Here is a 25692-nt window from a genome sequence, read left to right on the forward strand (position 1 = left end):
ACGGGGGGCAATGCCTCTGTATATTCCCTCCCACCCTGTGGCTCTTACATTCTTTCCACTCCTCTTCCACAAAATGCCCTGAACCTTTGTGGGTGTGCTTTAAGTCAGCTGTAGTGTTGAGCTCTCAGTAGCTTCTGGATTTCTGCTTTGGTATGTTTTGAGTATCCTCATTATCTGTCTTCATCACCCTGGTGCAGGTTGTTAGGCTCACTGCGGAGGCAGCACTCTTGCTCATCCTGCCAAATCTTCTGTGGTTTCACTTGGGCCCTGGCTGCTGGGCCAGGAGTGGTTCATCTGCTGCTAGGGAGTCTTGTCTTGTTGATAGACTTTGGTTGTCCTCAGTTGTCACTGCTTTCTGAAAAAGAAAACCAGATTCTCCAATGGAGAGAAAGATCAGGGTAGGATAAAGAGTATAAGTATTGTTAATTTAGAGAGATTTTGATTGGTGTAGCCTCACTTTTGGCCAAAGACTAGTGGGAACTCCTCATTGTAGTCCATTATCTTGGTGTCTTTGGGATTCCAACTTGGTTCCCAGTTCCAGCTCTGGGTTCCTATCCACTGAGTGGATCTCTTAGCCAATCAGAGAGCCATTGGTTACCCACTTAGGATATGTGCCACTATTGCACAGTTGTATGCATCTTGTCAGGCTGGTTTACTTCATATAGCAAGGTCCCCTGCTTGCTCACAATATTATTGGCCATTTCCCCCTGGCAGCTTAGGAAGCACTTTTCAGCACTATACAGCTTAGCCATCTGGGAACTGGCTTCCTTCCAGATTCAGCCAGATCTTTCAATGTTCTGCATTGGCAGCATGTGTCTTTAGCAATAGGGTCTTGCCTTTTACATCAGGTGGGTAATCAAGTGCTTTGACAGAAGCTAGTCTTGTTTTGGGGACATTATAGGCCTCTCTGATCAACAGCTCAACATGGGTAGTACTCAATTTCTGGTACTAGAAGTTATACTCCAGAGCCAAATGTTTCAGGTTTATGTTTCATCCTATGCTCTCCAGAGCCCTTATTACCAAACAATCCCTCCATGATGCTATTGAGGGTTATATCCTTTATTCTGCTACCCAGGAGGAGCTTTTCTTTCCTTTTTTGAGTTTTGAGTGAGTGAGTGAGTGAGAGAGAAAGAGAGAGAGAGGGGGGGAGGGAGAGAGGGAGAGGGAGAGAGAGAGAGAGAGAGAGAGAGAGAGAGAGAGAGAGAGAGAGAGAATAGGCATGGCAGGACAGTCAGTCTGCTGCAAATGAACTCCAGATGTCTGTGCACCTTTGTGGCACATGTGTGACTTTGCATGATTGGATCACTGCATGTCTGGCTATTGGGACCTAGAGACTTGAACATGAGTTCTTATGCTTTGAAGGCAAGTGCCTTAACTGATAAGCCATCTCTCCAGCCTCAGAAGGAAGTTTTCTATAGTACTAATTCATTTTGGATTTGGTTTTGTGTATATTGTCCCCTGCCCTTCCACTGCCATCACCCCAAGCTCTTCCATCCCTCTTATCTGTTCCTCAAGTTGCTTGACTGATATACCTTCAACTCAAGCTGTTCCAGTTTAGGAACCATAGATGAGGGAGAATATGCAGCATTTGTTTTTCTGGGTTTATGTAATTTTGCTTGGCATGATTTGTTCCATGTCTGTCCATTTTCTTAGAAATTTCATTATAACATGTTTCCTTACTGCTGAGTAGAATTCCATTGTGTGTATCGACCATGTCTTCATTATCCATTTGTCAAATGATAAGAATCTAGGTTGATTACTGTTCTTAGCTATTACAAATTGAGTAGCTCTAAATATGGTTGAGCAAATATCTCTGCAGTGAAGAATGGAGCCTTTAGGGTAGATTCCCAGCAGAGGAATGACAGGGTCAGTTGGGAGCTCTAGTTTTATCTTTCCCAGGAGTCTCCATAGTGATTTCCATACTGGCTATACAAGTTTGCACTTCCACCAGCAGTGAATGAGGGTTCCTCTTTCCTCACATCCTCACCAACATTTATTGTTGTTTGAGTTCTAAATAATAGTCATCCTTTCTGGAGTAAGGAAGAATCTCATAGTTGTTTTAATGTGAATTTACTTGATTATTAATGGTGTTGAATATTTTCTTAGGTGAGTATTAGTCATTTGTATTTCTTCTTTTGAGAATTCACTATTCAGTTTCTGCCCCATTTTTTGAGTGAATTGTTTGATGTTTTTATTGCTTAGTTTTTTGAGTTCTTTTAGAATCTAGATATTAGTTCTCTGTCAATGGTATAGCTGGTGAAGATTCCCATTCTGTGGGATGTATGTTGGCTCTGTTTATGGTATGTTTGTCTATATAGATGCTTTTTAGTTTCATGAGGTCCTACTGGTCAAGTGGTTGTTTAATTTCTTAGGTGTCTCAGGTTTTGTTCAGGAAGTTGTTCCTCACTCCAATATTGTGGAGAATTTCCCCTATTTTTTTCACCCAGTAGTTTGAGAGTTTCAGGTCTTATATTTCAGTCTTTAATCCATTTGGAGTTGATTTTTGTGCATGATTGGAGGATAAGGTCTACTTTAATTTTTCTACATGTGGTTATCTAGTTTATCCAGCACCATTTGTTAAAAACACTGTCCTTTCTCCAATGTCTATTGTTGGCTCTTTGATCAAAGATCAAGTAGCTGTGGTTACTTGAACTAAGGGCTAGATCTTCAATTCTGTTACATTGGTGTTTATGTCTGTTTTTATGCCAGTACCATGCTGTTTTGTTATTATGGTTTTGCACTATAGCTTTATATTGGGTATGGTGATACCTCAAGAGGTGTTTCTTTTGCTGAGGGTAGTTTTGAATATCCACAGCCTTCTGCAATTCCCTATGAATTTAGAAATATTTTTTTTTCTATCTCTGTGAAGAATAATGCTTGGGTTTTCATTGGTATTGCATTGAATCTGTATACTGCTTTCGGTAGAATTGTCATTTTCATAATATTAATTCTACCTATCCAGGAGCATGAAAGGTTTTTCCATCATCTCATGTCTTCCTTAATTTCTTTCTTGAGTGCTTTTATTATATATGACTTTCACTTGGTTAGTGTTATTCCAAGATATTTGATTTTTTTGTGACTATTAAAAATGGGACAGCCTTTCTGACTTCTTCCTATATAGTTTTGTTTTTTGACTGTAGGAAGGCCATTGATTTTTGTGTGTTGATTTTCTTTCCTGCCACTTTACTTAAGGAATTTATTACCTTTAGGAGTTTTATGGGAGAGTCTTTTTGGTCACATATGAATAGGCCAATAAAAATAGGGATAATTTGACTACATCCTTTCCAATTTGTATCCCTTTTATAACTTTCTCTTGTCTTATTCCTTGGGCTAGTACTTCCAATATTATGTTGAAAAGCAGTGGTATCAGTGGGTACCCTGTCTTGTTCTTTATCTTAATGGGAACTCTTTGAGTCTTTCCCAGTTAAATATCATTTGAGATTTAGGTGCCTTGTATATAGTCTTTATTATGTTGAGATATAATCTCTCCATGCTTAGTCTCTTTAGTGTTGTTTTTAATGATTTTATTTTTATTTATTTGAGAGAGGGGGGGGAATATGGGTATGTCAGGGCCTCTAGCCACTGCAAACAAACTCAATATGCATGTACCACCATGTGCATCTTACTTACATGGGACTTGGAGAATCAAACCTGGGTCCTTAGGCTTCACAGGCATTTACCTTAACCACTAAGCAGAGGAAAATGATGGCATGAGCAAAGGGTAGACATCACCTCCTGAGCACCATCAGATGGACAATAGCCACAGGAGACTGTGCCAAGCACTGGCAAGGGAAAACTGTCTATAATACCCATAAGCTTGCCCCCAAAAATACACTACCTCCAGGAGGTGTTAATTCCCAAAAAGGAAGTTAGCATTCAGAACACCTAAGTTTGTGGGGGACAACTGAATCAAACCACCACAGTGGTTTATGTCTAGGAACTCACTAATTTCTTCTGAGTTATCCAGTTTTGTAGAATAGAGGTTTTGGAAATATGTTCTGATGATTCTTCCAATTTCATTGGTATCTATTGTGACCTCTCCCTTTTCATTTCTAACTTTGTTAATTTGGTACTTCTCTATTTTTTTGTTTGCTCAAATTGGCCAGTAGTGGGCTGGAGAGATGTTTTAGTGGTTAAGCGCTTGCCTGTGAAGCCTAAGGACCCCGGTTCGAGGCTCAGTTCCCCAGGTCCCACGTTAGCCAGATGCACAAGGGGGCACACGCATCTGGAGTTCGTTTGCAGAGGCTGGAAGCCCTGGCGCGCCCATTCTCTCTCTCTCCCTCTACCTGTCTTTCTCTCTGTGTCTGTCGCTCTCAAATAAATAAAAAATTTAAAAAAAAATTGGCCAGTAGTTTATCAATCTTGTTTATTTTTTTCAAACAACCAGCTTTAGATTTTGTCAATTTTCTTAACAGATTTCTTAGTTGACAATCTATTGTCTTCAACTCTGATCTTAATTATTTCTTTCTGTCTGGAACTCTTATGGTTGGATTGTTCTATTTTTTCCGGTGCCTTTATTTGGACGGCTAGGTTATTAATTTGAGATCTCTGTCTTTGTTATGAAGGCATTAAGTGCTATTAATTTTCCCCTTAGTACTGCCTTAATTGTGTCCCATAAGTTTTGGGTTGTTGTGTTTTTGTTATCATTCAGTTCTAGAATTTTACAACTTCCTTTTTTATTTCATCAATGACCCATTCATTGTTCAATAGCATGTTGTTCAGTCTTGAGGAGCTGGTATAATTTCTGTTGTTTCTCTTGTTAACTTCTAGCTTAAACACATTGTGATCCATTATGATGGAGGAAGTTATATCAATTTTCCTGAATTTGTGTATGCATGCCTTATGCACTAATTCTACTTTGTAGAAGGTTCCATATGCTGCTGAGAAGAATGTGTATTCTGTAGAATTAGGGTGAAATGTTCTGCAGATGTCTGTTAGGGGTAATTGATCTGTGGTGTTGTTAAGATCTATCATTTCCCTATTTATCTTCTACTTTGATGATATGTCTATTGATAATAGTCAGGTATTTAAATCCCCTACTATGATGGTATTGGGATTTATTTCTGGTTTGTTATCAAGTAGGTTTTGCTCTACAAGCGGTCGTACACCAGTGTTTGCTGCATATAGATTTATGATAAAACGTCTTCTTGTTGTATTGTTCCCTTGATGAGTAAAAATTATCCTTTTTGATTACTTTTGGCTTGAAGTCTATTTTTTAAGATACTAATATAGTAACACCTGTTAGTTTCTTATTTACATTTGCTTGAAAATCATTTTCCATAGTTTCACCCTGAGGGAGGTGTCTATCCTCAGTAGTAAAGTGGGTTTCTTGAAGACAGCAGATGGAAGGGTCAAGTTTTTCGATGCACTCTGTTAGCTTATGACACTTGATGGGTAAGCTAGGGCCATTAATATTTAATGTTATAACTGTGAGTTTTTATTTAATCCTGACCATGTTGAAGGCCTTATGGGGCTTTGGTACTTTCTTGAGCTTTGAACATTTTCATCCCTGTTCGAGTTTTGGTTATTGTAGGCTCTTGAGGTTGGTAGTTCAGCTCTTTTGTGTAGAATATTCTGTGAAATATTTTCTTTAGGTTTGGTGTTGTGTTCTTATAATCACATAACTGGATTTTATTATGTGAAGTTTTTCTTTCATCATCTATTATGAGCAATACTTTCACTGGATACAGTAGTTTGGGTTGGAAGCCATAGTTTTTTAAACTTTGAAGTGTTCCATTCAAAGTCCTTCTGGCTTTCATTGAAAAATCTGAGGAAATATGGATAGAATTTCCTTTGTATGTTATGGGTTATTTCTCTCTTGCTGCTTTTAGCACTCTCTCATTGTTTACATTTAGAGTTTTAACTATGATGTGCCTTGGATAGTTTCTTCTTTGGTCTGGTGTGTTTGGTGGTCTTTGAGCTCTTGTATCTGGATTGGTCTCTCCATTAAGAGAATGGGAAATTTTTCTTCAATAATTTTATTGAGTATGTTATCCATTCCTTTGGCCTCAATTTCTTCCCCTCTGGTATACCCATGATCCATATGTTTGGTCATTTTAGGGTATCCCACAAGTTCCTCATATTCTATTCACGTGATTTTTTGAACTTATCAAAGTTTTTAAACTTCTGAATGATTTCTTCTGTCTTGTCATCCATATCTGAGATTCTGTTCTGCACACAATTAACTCTTTTGGTGAGGGCTTTTAGGGAGGCCTTTATAAGCTCTATTTGATTTTTTTGTTTTCTGTCACATTTTCCTATATTGTAGCTCTGGTGCACCAATTCACTCCCACCCACACCCCATTGCTCTCATTCTCTCACACTGAAGAAAAATCAATCTGTTTGGCTTGCAAAAAAAAAAAAAAAAAAAAAAAAGCTTAAAAAAATCCAACAATCACATAAAGGAATTGAATGGAACCATATCTTACAGCACATAATAGTCAAATTCCAGATGCATGTGCCACCTTGTGTGCACATGGGATCTTGCATGCTTGCATTACTTTGTGTGTCTGGCTTATATGGGACCTGGGTAGTTGAACATGGGTCCTTGGGTTTCACAGGGAAGCACTAAGCCATCTCTGTAGCCTGATTGTTGGATTTTTGATTTGCTTCCAGTTTGGGCATTTGCTTGGTCAGTGTAAATGACCTTATTGTGCTTTAATTTTGGTTTTCAATTTCTATTGTCTCCTCTGTTTTCATTGGAGACTACTACTGTGGGACAAGGCATCTTTGGTGGAGATTTCTCAGTTTGTTGTCATATATATATATATGTTGTCATATATATATATGTGGTGTGTGGTGGGATATAGCCATCTTGGGGTAAAAGTATGTTTTATTAACAAGGAAGCAAATATTTGCCTTTGTAGAATCTTCAGTGAGTGTTCTGTTTTGGATTTGAACTGGATTGAAGTGGAATGATGTTGTATCCATAGATGTGTGGGTTGTTGTGGTTGCAACTGTCGCTGCAGCTATGTGCCGGTGGCTAATATGAGAGCTAGGATTGGAGGTCTAGAATTTCTTCAGTACAGGATTACAACTGTGCCTTGCCTGTGGGGCTCAGGGACCATAGCACTTGCTCCCTCTCCCCACTGTAACTAGATGAGCTGCTAGTAGAGGAGTCACTGGTATGCCCTAGAGGGTAGTTACCAGATATTCCTGTGTTCCCCAATTTGGGAAGGAGTGGTGACCCCAGGGGGCAACAGTAGGCGGATGCCAACAGTGTGTGTGTGTGTGTATGTTGGTAGGAGTAGGAAGGGACATGTGGGCACTGGGCTCCACAAAGCAGTGAAGCTTTGGGAATGGCAGAGTTAGTGATGTAGGGGAGTTGGTAAGCAAAGGCAGCCACTGGTGTGGCTTGGTACTATCAGAGAAGGCAGATCAGACCCAAAGATCTGCTGAGGTAGGAGGAATGGGTTAGGGAGGAGGACATACCAGGTTGTGGGCAGCATGGAGTGGGTACACAGGCCTCAAACACTCTGTGCCCTTTACCTGCCCTGGAGGCACAGGCCCTAACAGTACTGCAGAGCACCTCACTGGCCTCAAGCACATGGGCCCCCAAACACACCACACCAGCCCTAAGTGCACAGGCCCCAAACATAGTGGCACCCCAAATGCACAGCCCCCCTCTCACAACATGTCTTGAATTTCAATACTATTTTTGTTTGCAGTATATGAACATGCCCACTGTTTAATGTCTTTTTTTGCCCTGTTAATATACTGGCTCATTATCTACTAATGATAGAAAAATGATCATTTCCTAAGTATGCTTATGTATATTTTTATGTATTGAAATAACATAAGTGAGTTTCTGAATTTTCAGATGAAGCTAGGTGTGTGACATACACCTTTGATCCCAGTACTTCTTGGGAGGGAGAGGTAGGAGAGTGGCTGTGAATTCGAGGCCAGCCTGGGAATACACAGTAAGTTGCATGTCACATTCACTAGAGTGAAAGTCTATCTCAAAAACCGAAGAATCTAAACTGGGCGTGGTGGTGCATGCCTTTAATCCCAGCACTCAGGAGGCAGAGGTAGGAGGATCGCTGTGAGTTCAAGGCCACCCTGAGACTCCATAGTGAATTCCAGGTCAGCCTGGGCTAGAGTGAGACCCTGCCTTGAAAAATCAAAACAAAAAAAAATTTTTTTTTTAAAAAAACAGAAGAATCTGCAAATGAGAGTGGCATTGTTGGGATCAGAGATGAGGGCAGGGCCAGGTGACTGTACCTAGTGTGTTATAATCTGTTGATATACCATAAGAGCACTGCTGAACACAGCCTCTTTGGTTCAGTGAGATAGTGGCTATTTCAGTCAGGTTTGCATTGCTGGCAGAAATCACCTGACCAAGAGCAGATTTGGGGAAATAAAGGATTTATTTTGGCTTACAGACTCAAGAGGAAGCTCCATGATGACAGGGGAAAACAATGGCATGAGCAGAGGGTGGACATCACCTCCTTGCCAACATCAGGTAGACGACAGCAGCAGGAGAGAGTGCTGGACACTGGCAAGGGGACAATGGCTATGATACCTATAAGCCCGGCCCCAACAATACACTGCCTCCAGGAGGCGTTAATTCCCAAATCTCCATCATCTGGGAACCTAGCATTCAGAACACCTAAATTTATGGGGGACACCTGAATCAAACCATCACATTCTTATTGGGATCAGAGATGAGGGAAGGGCCAGATGACTGTGCCTAGTGTGTTATAATCTGTTGATATACCACACCACCACTGCTGAAAGCAGCCTTGTTTCAGTGAGATGGTGGCCTTTTTCAACTTACATATTATGTCTCAAACAACTTATACATACTGACCTTGTCACCATACCTGTGGGCAGGGAGTGGCTCTAGGTCTCATGCCATTTTGCCAATGCCCAGGAACCATATTTCCTAGCTCTAGCTCCAACCTCAGGGCCTGTTGCTGATGCTTGTCTAGCTCTGCAGGATTTCTACAGCTTCCTTTGTTGATTGGATACAGTAGGAGTTGCCTTACCAAGTATCATGTACAGTAGCTAGTAGATGAGTAGACAGGAGGACTTCAAAGAGAGGGAAAGGAAGCCTTTCCTACCCACTAATCCTCAAGAGGTAAGATGAACACAAACATTGAATATAAAACGGAGTTATGTTTCTACAAAGTGGCATAAAGCATGCCATCTTGTATCTGATGGGTTCACTTAACTGTTGTGTTATTACTAATATTTAACCTCTATGTAACATGGATTCCTCAAGGATAATTGTGAGTCTTAAGTGAACTGAGATAGATGAGACAACTAGACCAGTGATTGGAACATAGTAGACATGAAATTATTATTCTTTTCCACTTCCCTTTATTTCTTCTATCTCCATACCAAGATTTCTTATTCTCAAATTATACTGTTTGATTTGATTCTACCTCATTGATCCTGCTCCATTTATGGCCAGCAATCCTTTTAATTTATAAGCCTTGGCAATGATTTACTTCAAGTCTATTTGGAAATTAGGAAAGCAAATATTTTAACTATTTGTTCATCTGGAGAGTCATCAACAGTATGGGAATTGTATTGCAGGAAAGTCAAATTTTCAAGTGCTTTTAAGTGTGGTGTCCTTTCACTGGAAAGATACCAGTTTTTCCTGAATTGCCTTATTAATCACCATCTATCTGTGCTGCTAGGCTAGGCTAGATCACAAGCTCAATTCCAATTCAGAGAACTTGAGTGGTCTGAATCAAATTTCCCCCTTAAACTCTTGTGTTCTGATTGCTTGGTCCCAGCTGATGGCAGTTTTGGAGGTAGAGCCTTGCTGCAGGACGTGGGCTACTGGGGATAAGCTTGGGGGTGTCATAGCCCATACCCTCTTGCCAGAGCTTGGCTCACTTTCCTACTGCTGTTTTCCATTTGCTTGACAGAGGTTATGTCCAGCTCCTGCTCATGCCATGCTTTTCTCTGCCATCATGAAGATTCCCCTTGAGATTATATGCTAAAATAAAAACTTTCCTCCCATCTACAACAGTTGGTAAGGCAACTGCTGGGAGAAAAAAATATCTAGTACAAATAAAATCACTTGGGAACCAGTAAAGGAAATGAGTTGGGCTGTCACTTAGTGTTACCCAGGGTAGAGAAGGTAACTTCTGCTGTAGGGAACTTGTTCATTTTCCTCCCATGCTATTCAGCATGTGTGCTTAGAAGACAGCCTTCTCAGGGGATGGCAAGATCTTCACTGAAGTGATGTAAGTGGCAGAGTCTTTATGCATAATGTACACTGAAAATAATACAGAAAACATCACAGTAATTTACTTTATCTCTACTTTCAATTCATCTAGTGTGGCATTCAAATAAGTAAGCTTGTTACTTCAAATACCCCTTGATTAAATGAAGTACCCCAAATAAGCAAACTTATGGACATGCTAGGGAAGAATGTTCTCTGCTATCCAAATGCCAGGTGGCTAATGGCTGTCTTTATGCTGGACACAAGGTTAGTTCACAGCAACAGGTTTGGCCCAGAAACATAACCCATTATCACATTTATGGATGAGCTGGATGGACAGAGTATACGCTTTCAAGCCATAATACTAAATTAAAGCAGAGCTACCGATGTTCCAGAAGGCAAGTCTCAAATTGAAAATAACCTTGAAAAAAAAAAACACATTAAAATCCAAATGATTCTGATGGAAGAGGATGAAATGAAATTAGAATATAACCAAGGAATGGCCTATTAGAAAAATGACTGAAGACAAGGTATACAATTGAGTAAGGAAGAGTAGTATCATTTTATTTAGGGAGGGGAAGATACAGGAGATAATGGTGCTTTAGAATAAAAACAGGATCCAAGAGGCACTGGAGAGGTATGTGGTATGGGTAATGGGCATGTGGTCTATTTTCTTAATTTTTGTGATAAAATCATGTTCTAGCCTCCCTTCATAGTAAGGGAAGGTGAGTCAGGAAACCCACTATGGAAGGGGACCCTATTGCGACATCCTGACTTATCTTGCCATGCAGAGAAGGGAGAAATCCTTCTTAGCCAGTTTTCCTAGGCTAGCTTTCTGCTCTGTGTGTCTCACTGCAACTTCAATGGTTTCAGCTTCTACAGGGCTTATTTTGCCCTTGGCATTCCTTTCTTCTCCACCTTTTATCACCATGTTTAATTGAACTTCCCTCAACCCTTCTCTGAAGCAGCAAACATCAAGGTGACCAGAGAATGATTCACATTGTATTTTGTCAGACATTGCTTCCTTAACTGATTTATGTATGAGAAGGAGAGAGTGAGTGCGGGTGCACTAGGGCCTCTTACCACTGCAAATGAACTCCGAATGCATGCACACTTTGTGCATCTGGCTTTATGTGGGTACAGGGGAGTTGAACCTGGGCTGTCAGGCTTTTCCTTCTATTAGGCTTCTTTTGAGGTTACCATTATGAGCTAGCTTCCCTTGTATCCCTCAATCTCCCTGGCCCTTCAGGATCTGCACCACAGAAGCATTCTCTCCTTACCTCTCATTTTCTGTTTTTCATGGCATATTTTGGACTCAACCATGGGCTCCTCCAACATTTGGGCACCAGAAGATTTCTCCCTCCATTTTATTCACCTTCTAAGAATTCATCTGCTCCAGTGGTTCTACACCTGTAATTCTGGAAGTATAACTTTTGTTTTTGTTTTTTTGAAGTAGGGTCTCACTATAGCCCAGGCTATTTGGAATTTGCTATGTAGTTTCAGGGTGGCCTTGAACTCATGGTAATCCTCCTACCTCTGCCTCACAAGTGCTGAGATTAAAGGTGTGTGCCACCATGCCTGGCCCTAATGTTTATTGTCACATAGCTTTAATCATATAAGAAAGTTTCAAGAATGTGGGGCACAAGGGATCCCCACATATTTCTCAGCAGAATCATCAACTGTTTACCCTTTGAGGATGGGCTGGAGTGTCATGTTCCTGTACCCTGAGTACATCAACATGTGACCAGAATGAGGCCATCACTATGGCATAGTTTTCATCTTCAGGAAAACTGGCGGAGAACAATTATGTAATCCACAGGCCACACACAAACACTGTCTCTGTGATGTTCACTGCAGCTATTCTTCCCTGCTGTGAACACTGCTGTGCACAGGGCCCTGCCTTCTCTCCAGACCATCTGGCCCATAGCATCACCTTCCAAATAAACATTCTGTACTGATGTCATCCCACATTAAAAATGTCTGAACTGTGACTCATTGTTCCGTCATTATTTCCTACAAGAAGTCCTCCCCCATATCCAATATCATAATCTTTTTATTTGTGTTACAACTCTCTCAACCATGCAGATATGAATCATCTTTGGTTGTTTATCCCCACTTAGCCCTGAAAGTGCTCTTAGCTCTTCCTGTGGAAAGTCTCCCACTCTCTCATGAGCTTCTGTGCACTAATGCCTGCTATGTGGCCAAAGCAAATTCTTCCACTTATCTTCACCAGCCTGGAGGATTCCCAAAGATCTTGTGATTCCTAGTTCTACCTTAGTCAGAAGCCAGGGTCTGAGGAACACTTAAGTTCTAAGCCAGCCAATGTGTGTCAATTCACAATTCTGTTTCTATAAATAGTTTCTTTCCTTTCCATCCCTTTACCTTTCTTTCTTCTTTCCTTTCTTTCTCCCTTCCTTCCTTCATTTCCTTCTTTTTTTTTGTCTTTTTTTTTTTTTGTATTTTTCAGGGTAAAGTCTCATTCTAGCCCAAGCTGACCTGGAATTCACTATGTAGTCCCAGGCTGGGACTCACCACAATCCTCATATCCCTGTCTACTGAGATTAAAGGTGTGCACCATCAAACCTGGCCTCTACACTTAGTTTCTAAGCACCACCTCATCCAACTCCCTTTGAAGAATTATTGAATAAAAATTGGCATATTCTGTTGGGCTGTTGGACGTATGACAACTACATGCAGCTTGTGTATGTGTAAGAAATGAATGTAAATGATAACTAGCTTTTCTTCCCAGATATGACCAGTGGCAAATACTAACACTCCATCTAATTAAAGCCTCATTTGATTTGATTCCATAATGTGAATAGTTACTGGAGGAAATGCTCAACCCCTCCTCTTCTCTCTCTCTTCAAAACATTTTCGGGTCAGGATATCACACTGCTCTGGCTGTCCTCAAACTCAAAGCAGCCCTCCTGCTCCAGCCTCCTGACTGTGGGTATTAGACATGAGTCACCACACCTAGCTCTTTCTTTTGAAAATACTCTCACTGTCTCAAAAATCATCTCCCACACACTGTGTGCGACAAGGATCTGAGATTACTGTCCTTTGCAAGGTCTGATTCCAAGCTTAGCCTTGGTGAGTGTGGAAACTTGGCTTTCAGGATGTAATTCCCCCCCCCAAAAAATTGCTCGCATGAACAACATGGCTTAAACCAAAAGCCAAGCACCTGTTTTTCTCCTAAAAATATAAAACTTTTGTGCATACCAGGCAGAGAGTGCCTATGTGACCAGCCTCCAATAAATACCCTGGGAGCCAAGTGTCTAATGAGCTTGCCCTGCGGAGAAGTGTCACCCTCGCTGAGTCTTCTGGGTGGGCACTCTCAGAAGTCTGTGCCTGGTTTCAGCTGGGCTCTAGCCCACACACCTGTTCTCCTTGCTGATTTTGCTTTGTATCTTTTGTATCACTCAAGGCCATGAGTGAAATTGTAGACACACAATTATGAGTACTCCTAAAAAAAACATCATATTCAGGGAATTTTAGGGACTCTGCCATAACCCTATTCTTAAAAAGAGGAGAAAAAGGCATATTTTCTGAACATGGCTGAACCTTGCGCTCCTATCCCACATGCTCTTGGACACTTGTCCCCACAAGGAAGCAGTTTGTTACCTTCCTGAGAATCTGGGTGAGCTGCTCTATGAACTTGGTGCTGTGTAGTTGACTTTTTTGAGGCAAGGTGATGAAAAGCGACCCGCATTTCTTCTGGCTCAGTTTATGTTATGCTTATTCTCAGACTTTGGTCAACACGCAGCGAGGCTGCCCCCTCAAGCAGAGAGAGGGCCTGTGTAGTTGTTCCTGGAAATGACTCAGCAAAGATCCCAGTGGACAGCCAACATCAACTACAAACTAGAATGAGAGGGTGTTTCTGGATCCTGCCCCTTGAGATGCCCCCTACTCTCAAGTCACGCGAACTGAAGCCCTAGATATTGCGGATCAGGAAGCGCTGTCTTTGCTATACTTAATCCAAATTCCAAAACCAAAGGACCCAGGGCCATAATAAGAGGGCAACTGCTTTACCCTACTATGGAGGGGTGGCTTGTTAGGCAGCGGTGGTACTGGCAAACTCCCTGAGGGGGCATCTAGCTTATGGTGATTCAGCATGCTCATGCCAGAGAATAACAAGACTTTGCTCTGCCTGTTGCTGTCTGGTGTGATGCTGTGCTCTGCTTAGTACTCTTTTCCTTGCTGGCATTAGTGTTTAACACTAATAAGCAGCCTCGTTTTCTTTCTTTCTTTCTTTCTTTCTTTCTTTCTTTCTTTCTTTCTTTCTTTCTTTCTTTATTTCTTTTTTTTATTCTGAGCTGGGTTGGAGCCCAGGTGGGTGTCAGGGACGGCTCTGCCTCCTTCCCGCTTCCACTGACCCTGCAAAAGCCTATGTGACTCCCATTCAATCCCAGCTCCAACATTCAGCCTTGTTGACCTTATTAACACATGCTTTGCCGATTTTACAGCTACTTCCAGATCTTATCTGTGCCATGGATACATCCCACATGGCCCAGAATAGATGAGCCTTCGAGGCTCCTTCTGCCACTTGTCCAGAGCCTCCACCATCCCAGCTTGGCCTTTGGGCCTGGGCTACTGTCAACGTGAAGGTCCTTTAAGGTTTTCCTTGGGTGCCTGCTTTTTGTTGTTGTTGCTGTTGCATGTTCCATTTCAGGCCTTTTGTGTTAAGCTCTATAAAGCATCCATGCTCTGCTGTCTAATGATAAATAGCCTTGGCTTCTTTCTAGTGATTTGTTCTAAATTTTGAATGCCTACTTTGCCCACATATTCTGTTTCTGGATCCTTCTGATTCCCAGCCATGCAGGGTCTACAGTACTATTGTGATTAGCATATTCTGTTTCTGGATCCTTCTGATTCCCAGCCATGCAGGGTCTACAGTACTATTGTGATTAGAATTAGCTGCCTTATCACAAATTTGCTGTTTGTTTCACTCTTACTTTCTTATATATGCCCCACTGCCTTTCTTTTGAGTCATGTCCTTACTCTGAGTTTCCTCAAAATATGAAATATGGAATAAAATATTGCATGTTATCCTGGGGGAATGTTAAGATGCTCTTAGAGATGCACAAAACTCAACTTAAATCGAACCAGGGAATAAATGTAAGTGATCAGCTCATATTTTATTTTTGAAATGTCAGACTCCAAGAAAGGATTAGTATAGCAACACATCATGTTTCTTACTGAATCTTACTCTCAAACCTACCACTATTTTTATTTTCTTTTTTGGTTTTTCAAAAGGGTCTCACTCTAGCCAACATTGACCTGGAATTCACTATATAGTCTCAGGGTGGCTTTGTACTCATAGCTGTCCTCCTACCTCTGCCTCCTGAGTGCTGGGGTTAAAGGTGTGTCCCACATGCTTCATTTTTTTTAAAATAAAACCTTTTTACTGACAAATTCCATAAGTATAAACAATAGACCATGATAATTCCCACTTACCATCCCCACATTCCTCTCTCCCAAATCCACCTCCATTGAATCACTTCTTCTTTACAATTAGTCTCTCTTCTCTTTTCATGTTATCATTGTTTCTTTCTATTATGAAAGTTTTGTGCAGATAGTGTCAGGCACTGTGAGGTCATGAATCAAGGCCATTTTGTCTCTGGAAGATCACATTGTAAGCAGTCCTACCCCTCCTTTGATCATACATTCTTTCAGCCCTGAGCCTTGGAAGATGGAATAGAAATGTCTTACTTGGTGCTGAATACTCCACTGTCATCCCAGTGGTCACTGCCATCTGTAAAGAGAAGCTTGGAGGCTGAAGCAGGAATATCACAAGTTCAAAGCTACTTGGGCAACTTAGTGAGACTTTATCTCAAACTAAACAAACAGAAAAGTTAAAAGGCAAGGGTACAGGGCAGACTATTGAGTGTAGAGATACAACTCAGCAGCAGAATGCTTGCCTAGTTTATTCCGTAAGGACCTAGGTTTAATCCCTAGTACTGAAAACTAAAGGGTTGATTTTAGGCTATATTAGTTGCAGAAGGGCTATCAGTAGCAATGTGGACTAGATGGTTCAATTAAGTTCCCCAAGTTGCTAGCAATTTGTTCTACTTTTTTGGACCCTGTGTTGAGTGCAGTGAAAATATACAGATTATTTTTTAATTCATTAGATTCTGTTCCTTACCCTGACTGGGAGCTTCATGTTGACAACTAGGAGGAGGAGAGAAAGGGAGAACTTGAACAAGTGCTCAGAAGTTTGCGTGAAAGATTAAGTCCTTATCTTTCTAACTCAGAGTCCCTGACTCTACTCTCGTAGACTGAAGTCAGAAACAACAGGAAACATTTATACCACAGAAAGTGGCAAATGTTGCATGCTGGCTCATTTGCTTTGCTTTGTTTTTACAGTAAGGTTACTGATGCACAGCTGGTAATGGGAGGTACTCTGTAATATATTGTAACAGGCAACCATCTCTTAACTAGTGTTCCTAACTTCAGAATGGCTCCTATCAATGCATTCATTGTTTTTTTTTTTGTTTATTTTTATTTATTTGAGAGTGATAAACAGAGAAAGAGGCAGAGAGAGAGAGAGAGAGAAAGAGAGAGAGAGAGAGAGAGAGAGAGAGAGAGAGAGAGAGAGAGAGAAAGGGCGAACAAGCATCTCCAGCCACTGTAAACGAACTCCAGATGCATTCGTACCCTTGTGCATGTGGCTTACATGGGTCCAACCCTCAAACCCAGGTCCTTAGGCTTCACAGGCAAGCACTTAATCGCTAGGCCATCTCTCCAGCCTGCATTCATTGTTTTTAAGCAGCTTTACTGAGAGAAAATTCTGCATGTCACAGAATTCACCCCTTCTGAGTATGTAGTTTGTTTTAAGAGTTATATTTTTTACCCATATTGTAGCATTTATCAGTATTATATTTCTCTTGGTGCCAAATAAAATTTCCTTGTATGTATACACTCCATTTGTTTATCTATCCATTATATGATGACATATGAATTATTAATATCTATGTCTAGTCACAGTTCTTGAGTCCATATTTTCTACATTTAGTCCTTGATATCTATGCTGTCAGAATCATTTTCTTAACATAACATTTTACTTGTAACCTGCCTCATAAGATATATTCACATTTTTGCTTATGGATTCTGAAGGAACACAATGAAATTGCATGTGAAATTCTTTTTAATTTGACTCCACTAAAGAAAAGAATGTGATTCTGCTCCCCTCTGAAGAGACAGTTTAGGCTAATACTAAATCCTATTTAAAGTAATAGATCCACTCACCCATCCATCCATCTACCTACCCATCCATCTACCCACACATCCACCCACCCATCCACCCATCCATCCACCCACACATCCATCTATCCATACTACAGCTATGGTGAGAGTGGCAAAGCCCCTCTAAGACTCTAGACAGGGAATGCTCAGGGGTTAGAGTAGCACACCAGTGTCTCTTCAGCTCTTGTCCTTTGACTAGCAAAGAATTGACCTGTGTAGACCCAAGAAGAGTAAATTAAGATTTATTTCAAGAGAACACAACAGAAAAGCTTCCAAGCTGGGATGATTGGGGCAGGGGTTGTTGTTGAGCTGGTAGCCACGTGTCAACTTGGCCCAGCATTTTCTTATAACCTTGGAGGTGTAAAGTAGGTGTTCAGTTGGATGAACCTCATTGATTAAGCCTAAATGTATGTAGAGGACATTGATTGGTTGGTGGGTCAGGGAGGAGAGCACAGACTAAGAAAAGCCCACCAATGGGGATAAATATGCCACAAAACATTAAGCAGGAAGAACTGAAAAGCTCCTTCTGATCACAATATTTGGTCAGACTGGAGTTCCCCTCTAGTCTTTTCAGAGGACGTCAGCATCTATGTTCTTTAGTCTTGTGTGCCTAACTAACTATCTTCAAAAGAAGACGACTTTGCAAGCTGGGCGTGGTGGTGCACGTCTTTAATCCCAGCACTCAGAAGGCAGAGGTAGGAGGATTGCTGTGAGTTTCAGTCCAGCATGAGATGACATAGTGAATTCCAGGTCATCTTGGACTAGAGCGAGACCCTACCTCGAAAAACAAACGAAAAACAAAACAAAAGAAAAGACTATTTTGCTCTTAATCTTTATCACAGCCATCCATCAATCCATCTAACAGAAAAGCCCACCAAAAATGCACCCAGTAATGAAAGCAAAGGTCCAAACTATAGTGACATGGGTCTTATATGGCTTTATGATTTCATAGTTTAGTTTTTCATCTACTGTTAAGGCCTTCTGGAGGGACAATGGTTGATAGGCCATCTCAGTCACTTAGTAGCTTTCATTAAATTTTCTTCTGAGGTTTTAGGCAAATAATCTTTACCTATATGTAAAGAGAAAATAATAATTTATGCCTCTGGATCACATTGTAGATTAAAAGATATAAATATTCAAGTATTGTATGCAAGCTGGATTAGGCATTCCATAAAGAATTGGGCACAATGGTGAATACATGGTTAAAAATAAATTATTTTCAACAAAACCAATTTAAGACTAGAGCTACTTTCATGTTCTTTCATTGTTTTATAGCTTTGATGATTTGATTTCAATCTTGTTATAGTGCTTTAAAATTAGAACCAATTTAAAGCAGAAATTAGATAATCAGTTAAAAGTCCTTATGCTCCTGGTCTGCCATCACCCCTGATGCAATCTGAAAGAATCAATATTTCCTTGGGAAATGGTCAATGATAATGTCTTATTTTATTACTATGAAGCTCCTAGGAAATGGCCTAATAAAATAACCATCTTAAACTATGCTGGGTTGTTTTGAGGCAATTTCTCAGAGGAATGAATCTCAAAGCTTGACATTTACCATTGTGGGATGTATGATTTAATAGCAATTATTAATAGATGTTACTTAAGATGCTCTTCTTTGGAATGACTATGACATTATAAACAACAAAAAGGTATCGAACAGTAGTTAAATTATTTTGCTCTAATTTAGATTATCATAACATATAAATGGTTCTTTATGTATGCACTTACTTTAGAAAACTTTTATACATATAATAATTTACCATGTTAGTTTGATAATTCTTTCAGGATTTGAAGTTCTTATAAATAAATGCATAACTTTTTTTCCACTGGGGCATTTGGTGAGACCAAATTAATCATTTGTTGAAAATTTATTTTCGATCATAACCAACTTTTGGAGATTGCTTCTTTGCACATATTTTCGTCATCAGGTGTTATTTTTCTCCTCACAGGTTTATTGCCATCAAGATGAATATTCCATAGTCCACAGAAAATGTCGTTCTCAGTTCACAGACCTAAATGGCTCCAAAAGATTTGGCATCAACACATGGCATGATGAGAGTGGAATCTATGCTAATTCTGAAGAGAAACGAAAACTTTACTTGCTGGCTAGTAACCCTATTGTCCCCCTTTAAACTATACTTGCTGTCTGGTAACCCCATTGTTCCCCTTTAAAAATAAAGCATGGGTCAGATTCTTTGGCTCAGGAAAGAATCATGGCATAAGAATTTCCTGCCTTAATCAATGGAAAGGACATTTATTTCTTTAAACATAAAAATCACACATTACCTGGGCTAGAGTGGGACCCTACCTTGAGAAAAAAAAATAAATCACACATTCGAAGTCACTGCTTATGTTCTTATTTGCATAAACTACCTGGGTATTCTCTAAAGGTTAGAATATGTGCCGCTAGGGGCACAACACACAGTTCTAGGTGGTATTTAAAGCTACTTTCTTTTATCTTACAAATCTGTGCATTTCTTACCAAAAAATGAACAAAATTAGCACAATACAATGCGTGCTTCCTTAGCATATGGCTAATTTTAAAGAAGTTAACCAGTTTTATCACTTGTTAAAATATATTTGCAAGCACAGAGACAGAAAAAAGTGAGAATGGGTGTGCCAGGGCCTCCAGCCTCCACAAACAAACTCCAAATGCATATGTCACTTTATGCATCGCATTTTACGTGGATACTGAGGGATCAAACCTGGGTCATTAGGCTTTGCAGGAAAATGTCTTAACCACTGAGCCACATTTCCAGACCAATTTTAGCATGTTTCAAAGTGGTGCTTGGAATTGAACCCATGACTTGAACATGTTGGGCAAAGACTTAGCACTGACCTACAAATTAATTTCTTTGTTATTTCTTTTTAATATTTTATTTATTTATTTGTAAGCAGAAAAAGAAAGAAAGAACAAAAGGAAGGAAGGAAAGACAAAAGGAAGGAAGGACAATATAGAGATGAGAGAGAATGGACTCACCAGGGTCTCTCACCACTGCAAAAGAACTCCAGATGCATGAGCCACGTTGTGCATCTGGCTTTATGTGGGTACTGGAGAATTGAACCCAGGGCATCAATCACTGCAAGGAAGTGCCTTATCCACTGAGCAAACTCTGCAGCCCTTTTTGTTTTTAAAATAAGTATTAATTGAGGATGGAGCAATGGTCAAGCAAGTAAAGTGCTTGCCAGGCAAGTGTGAGGACCTGGGTTTAAATGCCCAGAATTTACCTGTGGTTGTCAACTTCAGGATTTAGAATCACCATAGAAACAAATCTCTGGTTTTGCCTGTAATGGACTTTATAGATTTAATTGGTTGAGGTGGGAAGACCTGCCTTAACCACTGACAGCACTTTCCCATGAGTTCCTGGCCTACATAAAAGGTCAGAGCTGGCTGAGCAGCAGCATTCATCACTCTGCAGTGCTTCCTCCCTGTTGGACTGAATGTGTCCCCTGCCACCATCCTTCTCTGCCATGGTGGACTGTAACCTGGAACTACAAGCTAAATTAAATTCTTCAACCTTTTAACTGATTGTTGTCAGCTATTTTGTCCTAGCATCAATAGGTTGACTATGTCTACATCACATAAAAGCCAGACACAGTAGCACTTGGGTCTGTAATCCCAGCGTGCCTGCAGTAAAATGGGAAGTGGCGAAAGGAGAATCTTTGGAAGCTCACAGACCAGCTAGCCTGGCCCTCACAGTTATGAGCAATGAGAGACCATGTCTCAAACAAGGAGGTTGTCTTCCAGCTTCCACCCATGTTCTATTGCATACAATGTTTACACTCATGTGCATGACCACACACACAAAAGAAAAAATTAACATATAATAATTGCACAAATTTATGTTATATGATATGATGTTTCTATGCAAGTATATAATCTATAGCCAGGTATAGTGGCACATGCCTATAATCCTAGCACCCAGGAGGTTGAGATTGAAGGATCAAGAGTTCAAGGCCAGCCTGGGCTACATAGTGCGACCCTGTCTCAAAAGGCCAATACCAATAACTCAGCAAAGCAGAAATCCAGAGGTTACAGAGAGCTCAGCACTAAAGCGGACTTATGACATGCCCACCAAGGCTCAGAAAACACTGTAGAGAGGGGGTAGAAATATTGTAAGAGCCACCAAGTGGAAAGGAATATCTTGAGACATTTCCCCAGCCCTTCAGAGATTGACTGATGCATTCACTCTCTGGTGAATCAACAACCCACTGAGGAGGACCATCAGTTGAAGGGGATCAGGGAAGAGGGCTTATAAGAGGATAACATGAGGAGAAAGGGACAAACACATGATTTATTCATACAGTAAAGTTCATAATTAATAAAAATATTTTAAAAGCCAATACAAAATTAAACCAATAAATTAAAAAATGAACAAAAATAGGTCTGGAGAGATGGCTTAGCAGTTAAATGCTTGCCTGTGAAACCTAAGGATGCTGGTTTGAGGCTTGATTCTGCAGGACCCACATAAGCCAGGTGCACAAGGTGGTGCATGCATCTGGAGTTTGTTTGCAATGGCTGGAGGCCCTGGCATGCCCATTTTCTCTCTGTCTATCTGCCTCTTTCTCTTCCTGTCTGTCTGTCACTCCCAAGTAAAGAAAAATATACAAAAAAATTATTTTAAAAACTAAACAAAAGCAAAAAGGATACAATGTATAATGATCAGGTTGGTATAATGATCAAGTTAGCATTGCCATGGTTTCTTTTTAAAAAATATTTATTTATTTATTTGCAAGGGGGGAGAGAATGAGAATGAGAATGGTGTGTACTTGGCTCTGTTTGGGTACTGAGGAATTGAACCTGGGTCATTAGGCTTTGTAGGGAAGTGCCTTAACTGCTGAGCCATTTCTCTAGCCCATCATTTCAATGCTATATCTCTTTTTGTGTTAGGAATATTCAAAATTTCTCTTCTAGCTGTTTTGAAACATAGAGTACATTATTCTAACTATATTCCCCTATTGTGCTATTACCTCTAGAACTCTTCCTACTTTCTAACTGTACTTAGTGTGTGTTGAAGCTCCTCTCCTCCTCCATTCTATTCTACTGTCAACGTTCAAGGCAGGTTTTAAGCAAATAAAAAAATACAGGTTATGCTTAGATTAGCAATAAAACTCAAAAGGCCAATGTTTGGACAACACTGTTGCCCCATGTTGAGAATGTGTGTGTGTGTGTGTGTGTGTGTGTGAAGTGGAGGTATTATCTATCTATACAGTTTGATTTAACTTAAGTAGCTGTTTGTACTCTATTTTGGGGCTGTAGGCAATCTAGTATTTAGCATTAGGTTTAGAAGAAGTGTTGGTGACCATCTGGACTCATTTTTGCACAATTCATCTAAACAAACAGGCCAGAGATGTTTGGGTAGATTACTGTGCTAGTTCTACTTGGGATTAGGGTTCCACATACGAAATTGGGAATGCTACAGTCTTATCCCATAGCAGTTGCCTAACATTAGATCAGTAGCTGACTCTGGATGATCTTTGAGGTAAGTTTGAGCTTGTATTTCCTCTGAGAATGAATGTCACTGTTTGCCCAACATAGACTTCATTTGCTATCATTATTTTTATTTAAAATTCATTTATAAAATATCATGTCATGGTAAGGGCTAAGTGTGTGTGAGTGTGTGTGTGTGTCTAAGATGTATATATCTGGGTGTGTGTGGCACAGCATGCATATGGAGGTCAGAGGACAACTGAGTGCTGCTGCTTACCTTCCACCTTGTTTGAGACATTGTTGTTCACTACTGGGCTTGCCAGGCTCGCTGATTGCAAGCTTCCAGGAAATTCTCCTGTGTCTGCCTCTCTTCTCACTGTAGGCATACTGGGATTACAGTTGGTCACCACAGCATCCAGCTTTTCACATGGGTTTTAGGGATCTGAACTCATGCTTGTACTTTATCTATTGAGCCACATCTCCCCAGACCTGTCTACAGTTCTTGACCGGCAAAATATTAGAAAGACTGTAACCCTTATGAGGATAAAAATGATAATTAATAAGGAAAATGTGATATGCCAGATAAGCAAATATTACTACTTTAAATTGCATGTGTAACACACAAATGTATCATGCATTCATAAGTGTGCATATTACACATAAATAAAAATATATGTCTATACATGCATATTTTGTGTGCATGGATACAGCAGGACCTCTTGCTGTTGCAAATACTCACCAGACACTTGAACTACATTTTGTGTTCCTTTTTATGCATGGCTAATGTAGATGTCTTGGGAATTGAACCAAGTGTGGGAGGTTTTACAAACAATAAACTTTAACCTCTGAATCATTTTCCCAACCCATAGATAAATTTTTGAATTTTGTTGGTATCTGTTGTAATGTGAGCTTTTTTTCTCTCATTTAATTAATTTGGGTTGCCTCTTTCTTCTGGTTGTTGGTTGTCAGGTTTGTCAATCCTGCTTTTCTTTTCATAGATCCAGGTCTGTGTTTTGTTGATTCTTTGCTTGTTTTAATTTTTTACTCCATTAATTTCTGCCTTGATATTAACTATTTAATTTATTGCTCAGGGAATTGGTTTGTTCTTGTTTTTCTAAGGCTTTCAGGTGCCTTATTAAGTTATCTATTGGAGAGTGCTCTGATTTAAAAAAAAATGTTTTATTTAGTGGCTTGAGAGATGACGTAGTAGTTAAGGCACTTGCCTGAGAAGCCTAAGGACCCATGTTTGACTCCCCAGATCCTACATAAGCCAGAGGCACCAAGGTGATACATGTGCATGGTCTCATATGATCACAAAGCGGCACATGCCTCTGGAGTTTGATTGCAGTGGTTGGAGGCCCTGGTGTGAAAATTCTCTCTCAAATTTTATAAGAGAGAGAGAGGCAGATAGGGAGGGAGATAAAGAGAACAGGTACACCAGGGCCTCTAGACATTGTAAACAAACTCTGGACACATGTACCACCTTGTGCATCTGGCTTATATGGCCCTGGGTAATTGAACTTGGATCCTTAGGATTCTCAGGCAAGTGCCTTAATCGCTGAGTCGTCTCTCCAGTTCCTCTTGGATTTTTTAATATAAACATTCAGAGCTGTAAATTTTTTTTTCCTTTGGACTGCCTTAATTATACCCCATGGGTCCTTTTTGCTTCTTTACTTTGGCTGCCTAGGGTATTTTGTGCTTCCTTATGAATTTTAGGAATGTTTTTCCTATTTCTGTGAAGAATGGTGCTGGAATTTTGATTGAAATTGCATTGGATTCGTAGATTGCTCTTGGTAGAACAGCCATTTCACAGTATTAATTCTTCTATCTGTAAGTGTGGGAGGTCTTCCCATCTTCTAGTGAGCTCTTCAATTTCTTTCTCCAGTATTTTAAAGCTTTCATTGAAGAGGTCTTTCACCTCCTTTGATAGGTTTATTCTAAGGCATTTTATTTTATCTTTTGAGTTATTGTGAATGGGATTTTCTTCTGATTTCTTTCTCCATGTTTGTCATTGGTATATAAGAAATCGACTGATGCAATTTTGTATCCTGCCACTTTGCTAAAAGCATTTATTGGCTCTAGGGGATTTCTGGTGGAGCCCTCAGAGTCGCTTATGTGTAGAATTAGGTCATCTGCAAGTAAAGATACTTTAACTTCATCCTTTCTTATTTGTGTCCCTTTTATAGTTTCTTTTCATCTCTTTGGTTTAGGTCACTTCAGGCCTGCTGAGCTTGATCCAGTCATTGATGGAAGTTTGTTTTGAGCTGGGGAAATGAGTGAAATATGTTTGTCATAATTAGGTGCTGATATGAATGCATACTTGGGTGATTAATATAAATACAATCTCTGTGATCAGAATGGTTATAAATATCCAGATAATTAGCATGCTTATCCTACTAAAGACTCCAACTATAATCTTGCAAAACATGGAAGAACTGGAAAAAATTAGCTTAATAAAATTTATAAATAAAATAGCTTAATAAAATACCCTGTATAGAAACCCTGACTCTGCCAAAGCATCTATCAGTCTAACTAAACTTCAATGTGAAATGAAATAATGACTTACACATATGGGGATAAATATTTCTAGTTGTTTGCCTCCTGTGTTTGTGTCAAGCCCTTCTTACTGATCTATGGACTTAGAAGATGCAATTATTTTATAAGTTCCTAGAAGAATATGGGTGATGGCAGTGTTATGATTTTATAGGCTTGAGAAATATTTATGAATAAGGCACAGAATTTCATCATTTGTATGTATTCCTCTGACTCCAGGCTCTTTGCTTTATAAGTTACTTTCCTTTGCAAGTGAGTGGTTAACAGTACCTAAACCAATGAGGGA

At 40.0% G+C, this 25692-nt stretch overlaps 1 protein-coding gene across 1 annotated transcript in view; it reads left to right on the forward strand.

The window, feature by feature from the left end:
* The window catches only part of Cfap95 (cilia and flagella associated protein 95), a 96508-nt gene extending 76718 nt beyond the window's left edge, over positions 1–19790 (forward strand). Inside the window, exon 6 of the mRNA XM_004653142.2 lies at positions 19372–19790. Within this exon, the coding sequence (XP_004653199.2) occupies positions 19372–19554 (183 nt within the window). The 3' untranslated portion in view covers positions 19555–19790. The remainder of the gene's footprint in view (positions 1–19371) is intronic.
* The last annotated feature ends 5902 nt before the right edge of the window (positions 19791–25692 follow it).

This window comes from Jaculus jaculus, chromosome 1 (assembly GCF_020740685.1).
Source record: "Jaculus jaculus isolate mJacJac1 chromosome 1, mJacJac1.mat.Y.cur, whole genome shotgun sequence".
NCBI classification, from domain to species: domain Eukaryota; kingdom Metazoa; phylum Chordata; class Mammalia; order Rodentia; family Dipodidae; genus Jaculus; species Jaculus jaculus.